Here is a 7,313-nt window from a genome sequence, read left to right as displayed (position 1 = left end):
AGAATAGAAATAGAATAGAGAGTGCTAGTGTTAGAGTTAAGTTTTTATAATAAATAAAAGAAAACAAGATAGAATAGAAATAGAACACAGAGTGCTAATGTTAGAGAGTTAAGCTTTTATAATAAATTAAAGAAAAGTAGTTAGAATAGAAATAGAATAGAGAGTGCTAGTGTTAGAATTAAGTTTTATAATAAATAAAAGAATACAAGTAGATAGAATAGAAATAGAGAACACAGAGTGCAAGTGTTAGAGAGTTAAGTTTTTATAATAAAATAAAACAAGTAGATATAATATAAATAGAACACAGAGTGCTAGTGTTAGAGTTAAGTTTTATAATAAAAAAACAAGTAGATAGAATAGAAATAGAACACAGAGTGCAAGTGTTAGAGAGTTAAGTTTTTATAATAAATAAAAGAAAACAAGTAGATAGAATAGAAATAGAATACAGAGTGCTAGTGTTAGAGAGTTAAGTTTTTATAATAAAAAACAAGTAGATAAAATAGAAATAGAACAGAGTGCAAGTGTTAGAGTTACGTTTTTATAATAAATAAAAGAAAACAAGTAGATAGAATAGAAATAGAATACAGAGTGCTAGTGTTAGAGAGTTAAGTTTTTATAATAAATAAAAGAAAACAAGTAGATAGAATAGAAATAGAATACAGAGTGCTAGTGTTAGAGAGTTAAGTTTTTATAATAAATAAAAGAAAACAAGTAGACAATAGAAATAGAATAGTAAGTGTTAGTTTTAGAGAGTCTTTAACACTATTTTTATACAATATACCAGATTTCTGCCATTTTAATCTCATACGTTTTTTGGATTTCATAAAGACATTATTACAATATATACACAGTCATGCATCTATTGCGCTGTTTTCCAGTTCCTGTGTGTCACTCATGTGTGCAGATGCTGCTAATGCCTATTATAAACGTCCTCATCTGCTGTGAGCTGAAGCCAGGCAGGGTCTTTAATATTAATGATGTGCTAACGGGCTGGTAATTAACACAAAACAGGCCTGCAGAAAGACGAGCCGCTCAGAATGCAGGAGTGAGACGGACTCTTGACACGGAGACACGTGTGGATGCACAGGTGTTTGGAGACGCGTGTTATACAATGAGAAAGTGTGAGAATCTGCTGCCACAAATGAAGGAGAATATCAACCTCAATGACAAATGCTATTTGCAAAACAGATGTGTTTATTGTGAGCTTTGACCCCGAATGACTCCCTACATAAATGCTGTTCTTGCTGGATTGCTTTTAAGTCCTCTTTTTTAAAAACAGTTCTTTAAAAATGAGTTTTCAATGCCTGTCACTCACTCTTGTCTCCTCCTCCGGTGAGTATGGATCGGATGAAGCCTTCTTTTCTCCTCTTGTCCTCCGGGTTGGGCGGCAAGGGTTTGGAGCCGTGATTCAGCGGGCCTGAGTCTTTACCGGACGAGCCAATCATGGTGCTGGTGTTTCTCATGGGCGGAGCTGGCGGCTTGTCTTCTACTTCCCCATTGTCTGACATCTTCAGTTGTGGGCGTGGCTAAATCTGAAACACACAACCAATCCGAGCTAGTGAGTTGGTGAAAAGGGAGGGGCTAAAGTAAATCAACAAGGGTTGCTGGAATGAAACTGAAAGCATAATTAGATTGACCAAATTACCACCAATCTTCTTTTAATGGTATTTAGATTAAACTAGGACACAGCAGGAAAAAACAGCTAAGGCAGGAAGAAAACATCATCTGATGTAGTTTCAGACCAATATAGTTCTATGTATTATTTTTATATAAAGCATGTTATAGGTCAGTACGATTTTTTTTTAAAGAAAAGTATGCAATAAATTGATCAAAAATGACAGTAAAGACATATATAATGTTACAAAAGATTTCAATTTCATATAAATGCTGTTCTTTTGAGCTTTCTATTCATCCTGAATCCTGAAAAATAAAACGTATCACGGTTTCCACAAAAATATGAAGCAGCACAACTGTTTTCAGCATTGATAATAATCAGAAATGTTTCTCGAGCAGCAAATCAGCATATTAGAATGATATCTGAAGATCATGTGACACTGAAGACTGGAGGAATGATGCTGAAAATACAGCTGCGCATCACAGAAATAAATTACATTTTAACATATATTCAAATAGAAATCAGTTATTTTAATTTGTAATACTATTTTACAATATTAATGACTTTACTGTATTTTTTTAAACAAACAAATGCAACCTTGGTAAGCAAAAGAGACTTCTTTCAAATACATAAAAAAATTAAAAATCATACCAACCTCAAGCTTTATTCAAATCACCAACCCTAATATGAGCAATAACAATATAATTATTCCCTTATTAAACACCACAAACTGAAGCATAACTGAATGTTCTTGAGTTTTCTTTTCAGAAAGGTGCAAACAGACCAAAAACAGCCCCGTCTTTGCATGATTCAGTGCAGCGGCTCTGACATCAGTCCTGACACCTCGACTCAATAAACCAGGATTATGTAATACTGGAAAGACTATTATTTTTGGGTTGTATCCAGTTAATATGAAATGCTTTTTGGATGCTGACATGTGTGACATGCTGTTCTCCATTTAAAACTACTTTAAACAAAGTTTTGCTCAAATCGTTGTATTAATGTTACACATACAGGTTAATGAGCTGACATTAATGACTACACAGAGACTACATGGAATATTTGTGCTTTTAAAAGTTAATTTGCCACATGGACCATTTTAAATTGACCAAAAAATTTAGTTAAAATGAACTAGAAAGCTAATTTAAAGGGGATTAAACAGAGACCAGTTACAAAGCCTAAGATAAACTAATAAAAACACATATTATTATTATTATTATATATATATATATACTGTATATATATTATTTCACCTTTACTCTACTACAGGGAATATTTGTGCTTTTAAAAATGTATTTGGCACAATGACAATTTTAAATGAACAAGAAAGGTAATTAAAAAGTGAAAAAACAGAGACCAGTTTCAATAAGATACACTTTTCCTTAAACATTCATATAAATAATAATAATAAATACACATTATTATTATTATTGTTTTTTTCCTTTTCTGCATTTCATTTCACCACTAATTTCACATCTATTCTTTTATTTATTTATATATATATATATTTTTTTTTTTTACTAAACCTGGCATTGTATCTGATGACAATTTTTGACTCTATGACAAATTGCTCTGGATAAAAGCCTCCGCTAAATGAATAAACGTAAATGTGAGTTCTACCCTAAAATCTTTATGCCATTAACAAAAAAAGATTCACGGACAAATTATGTGAATCTTTGCACACAATCCAAACAAGACTCGGACATAACAGCATCACGACAAATACAAGCACTGACCAGCCTAGACACTGACAAAACTAACACAATCCTTATCTTTACATACAAAACTGTCAGCTCTAGAAGAAGTAATTGTATGATATCGGTCAATCAGTGCCAACAGAGAGCAGCATAATGCACTTTAATGACAGCAATTGAGATGCACGCAAGCCTACGGAATGAAATTAACATCTATTTTACACAACATTTACTCAAAATGGCCAAATCTTAGTCCATCACTAACCTCGAGTGAACATCTCGACGCAGATCATTCACACGGACATATGAATATAAAATGCACATCTGCTGATAGTCTGTAATAAAACTTCACCTCACCAAACACCGTCCGGCATACTGACACTCAATCCCAGCAGTATTCCCGTAAGAACAGCCCCTTTAGATCCCGTCGGACTCGGAGCGAGTGTGTGTGTGTGTGTGCTGGTTTTAAGAGGTTGTGGCCTCCCTGATGTGATGACACAGGTGAACAGGAAAGACTATGAGTTTGATCTGTGACTGACTGGACATGAATGGTGTAACATGATAGCCGAGTCTGAGAAAAACACACACACACAGATAATACAAAAAGGAAAGAGTATTACCTGTAAACACACTTCAGCCATGAGCAAACAGACATCAGAAAGGCAGCAGGGCAAACAACCATACAACATGAGTGTGTTAAAGACACAGTAACACATGCACACACAGCTGGTGAACGACTGTTTGAGATCGACAGGGTCTGTTGTGTGAAACCCTTCTCTATCATGGTGGGGACTTTCCTTTGACCTAGGCCTAACCCTAAATTTAAACCTCACACAAACCTTTTTGCAGTTTTATATTCTCCCAAAAATCATTATTTATATGTTTATTAAGTATTTTTTTCTCTCTGTCGGCTGCTCCCTCAATGCAGCTGATTTCAGGTTGAATTATCCTTTCGGAGACTTTTAGTCCTCACAATAGGCAAAACCTGTTTTTTGAACACATACCTTAAAACACAACTAAAGAAAATTACAAAAGAAAAAAAGTACAAAATAGTAGTGAAATAGTTTAAAATAAGAAACAAAGCCACAGTGATTTAAAGCAATTATGAGGAACAACGTTGCCATTGTGAGCCACACTGCCAGATATAAAGTCACAATTACTTTATTTAAAATCACCAAACACAAGTACACAAGTGTTTTAGAGACAAAGACCAGTAAAACAGCAAGAATGAGGAAGTGAGGAAGTCTCTGGGACTTTGGTCTGGTCTCTGGTAATTAAACCGATCTCAGCGCTATTACACACACACACACACACACACATCTAACAAACCTCAGGTGCTTTTCATTCAAGCAAACAAAGGGCTTCATCCACAGCTGAGCCTGCGTGTTCCCCTTCATTGTCTCAAAGAGCAAATGCAAAAACCAGAACCAAGTTCTGAGACCAGAAAACCACCAAACACACACCAGTAGAGGAAGTGTTGTAGTTCTAGCGTGTACCTGTGACTCAGCGCTCTGTTTGTCAAGTCATCCACACTTAACTGACATGATAAACACCTGACGGCTGTCCTGTGTGACGTACCGGCGAGACATCAGTCATCATCACTGATCCTGACAGGGTTTCACTGCTTCATCCTCAGCTGCTTTATTCAGATGGTTTTCCTTTAAACGCTCAACATCAACACAATTAGTCTTGATTCTCATGTCTACAGGCCAACTGGAGCTTCAGTGAGCAGTTCCGATTCCAAAAAAAGATATAATTAACTCAAACTCACATTAATTTCAATTGCAATAATGACTGGAAACAGGCTAAATGATGCTGATGCACAAAACCCACCTGCCTAGCCTTTTCAAAACATCTTTTTCACTCTAAATCGAATGGAAAAGATCATTCTGACTTTTCATAATTTAGATTTTTTTTTTTTAAACAAAGACAGAATTGCAAGATATAAAATAAAAAAAATATATAAAAAGATGTCGCAATAACAATTATGCAATTAAAAAAGTTGAACTGCAAGATGTAAACTCAGAATTCTGACTTTTTCCTTGCAATTCTGAGTTTATATCTCACAATTCTGAGTTTATATTCTCAAAATTGCAAAAAATTGCAAAAAATATCTGAATTGTGAGATAAACGCAGAAACAGACAAACAAAAAGTACAGATATATGATTCTCTTCATTCCATAAAACAAATGGCAGGTAAAATTAAACACCAAATTATTATTTAAAATAGATTTCATTAATTGAAATAAATCTACACTGTAAAAAATGATTGTGATTTTAACAGAAAAAGACTGTAAAATGCTACAGTAAAAACTTGTTAACAGTACGTTTCCATACTATATTCGTTGAATAAATGTAATTACATTTAATGTAATTTTACAGTAAAATACTGTTAAAAAATATGGTTTTTGGAAGTGAAAAAGAAAAAGTCCTTGTATAATTTACAGTCACAAACTGTAAATTGACACTGCCAGAATTCCCTGCATGACACTTCATATTTGATGTTTTTTTTCTTCTTCTTAGTTTTTTTTATCAGTTGTGTACATTAGGGTTTAATCTTACATCTACTGTTGTTAAATTAATGTTTATTGCATCATTTCAGTATCATGCGTGTTACCGTGATGGTGTTTAGTGTTTGTGTGAATGACACTGTGCACCTTCTATATATAAGTATTGCCCTCCTCAGCTCGTAGAAAAGCTGTTTGTGATGAGCTTTGGTTCATCATGTGACTTTCTCATCACCACCTGTTTTTGGTGGTTATCAGTGCATTACAATAGTTCAAAACAGATATTAGTACTTCCATATGCTGGTTTATTAACATTACATCAGTTAATGAAATACGGTATTCGGTCTGTAAAAACTAAAATGTTGCTACCATATTTTTTATGAAGTTCTGGCAACCACAGCTGCTGGTATTTTACCATAAATGTCACAGATTTATTTTTACAGTGTAAAATAAAATATTGGATTAAAAACATACAAAAATTAAAGCTAAACAGAAATATTTAAAAAAACCAACAAAATGACAGAAGGACATAAAATGACAATTCTAAACTGAATTCAAATGAAACAAAAATGTAAAAATAAAAGGGAACTCATAATATGAATCAATTCTACAGTACTACATAAATAACACTAAAAGAGCATGCTGAAAGAGCTGAGGTGGTGTTTTCTGAGCTCACGTGAGATCACGCAGAACAGAGCATCATTCATCAGGATAAGAATAGCTCTCGTCTCTCTGGAGGTGTAATAGAGCGAGAAGCGACAGAAGCACAGCCGCTGCTATAAATGTAGGAGTTGTGAATTTATGGATTCGCCTTGTCAGGCAGGTCGAGTTTGAGCGTGTAAGTAGAGTTTTCGTAATTCAATTCTGAGCTCTTCTCGATAGACTCTAGAAACACAGAAGATATAGGCAGGGTTTCTGATTACTCCTGGTTCGTGCTAATTAACCGCTGATGTTGTGACATTCGTTCGAATCACCTGACATGTTTGGGAAATGTTTCCCCGACATGCGGGTTAATTTGCCTCCAGCTGCGTGTAAAGGCTTGTAGGAGACCTGCAACGCAAGGCCAGAAACAGCTTTTCATTACCTCCGTGAAGCACACATGCGGTTTAATCTTGTGTTCAAGCTGGTGTTAAGACAATTATACCAAACAGAGACGTGTGAGAGGGTGCGTTATAGACACAAAATGTCTGATCCTGAGACATTTACACTGAAAGCATCTTAAAGGGGTCCTATTATGTTTTGGGGGTGTACTAGAACAGGCTCTCATACTAGGTTGTTCGAAAAACACATGATTTTTCACATATTTTACATTATTACAACATCTCTCTCCCCAGTCTGGCATGAACGGCTCGAATAGTTCCTGTCTCAGATGAAGGGCCGCCTTCTGAAATACGAAATGTGCTGTGATTGGTTAGCTGGGCCAGTGTGTGCTGCGATTGGTTAGCTGGGCCAGTGTGTGTTGTGATTGGTTAGCTGGGCCAGTGTGTGCTGTGATTG

The 7,313-nt window shown here is 35.0% G+C and overlaps 1 protein-coding gene across 1 annotated transcript in view; it reads right to left on the bottom strand.

Annotated features, from left to right (window-relative positions):
• The window catches only part of LOC107600821 (serine/threonine-protein kinase PAK 1-like), a 54,389-nt gene that overhangs the window by 24,416 nt on the left and 22,660 nt on the right, over nucleotides 1-7,313 (bottom strand). The window contains exon 2 of the mRNA XM_016292795.1: nucleotides 1,316-1,532. Within this exon, the coding sequence (XP_016148281.1) occupies nucleotides 1,316-1,508 (193 nt within the window). The 5' untranslated portion in view covers nucleotides 1,509-1,532. The remainder of the gene's footprint in view (nucleotides 1-1,315; nucleotides 1,533-7,313) is intronic.

Source organism: Sinocyclocheilus grahami, unplaced genomic scaffold (assembly GCF_001515645.1).
Source record: "Sinocyclocheilus grahami isolate Dianchi unplaced genomic scaffold, SAMN03320097.WGS_v1.1 scaffold14.1, whole genome shotgun sequence".
NCBI classification, from domain to species: Eukaryota; Metazoa; Chordata; class Actinopteri; order Cypriniformes; family Cyprinidae; genus Sinocyclocheilus; species Sinocyclocheilus grahami.
The sequence above is the reverse complement of the archived record's forward strand: the minus strand, read 5'-3'. Positions and strand labels throughout refer to the sequence as shown.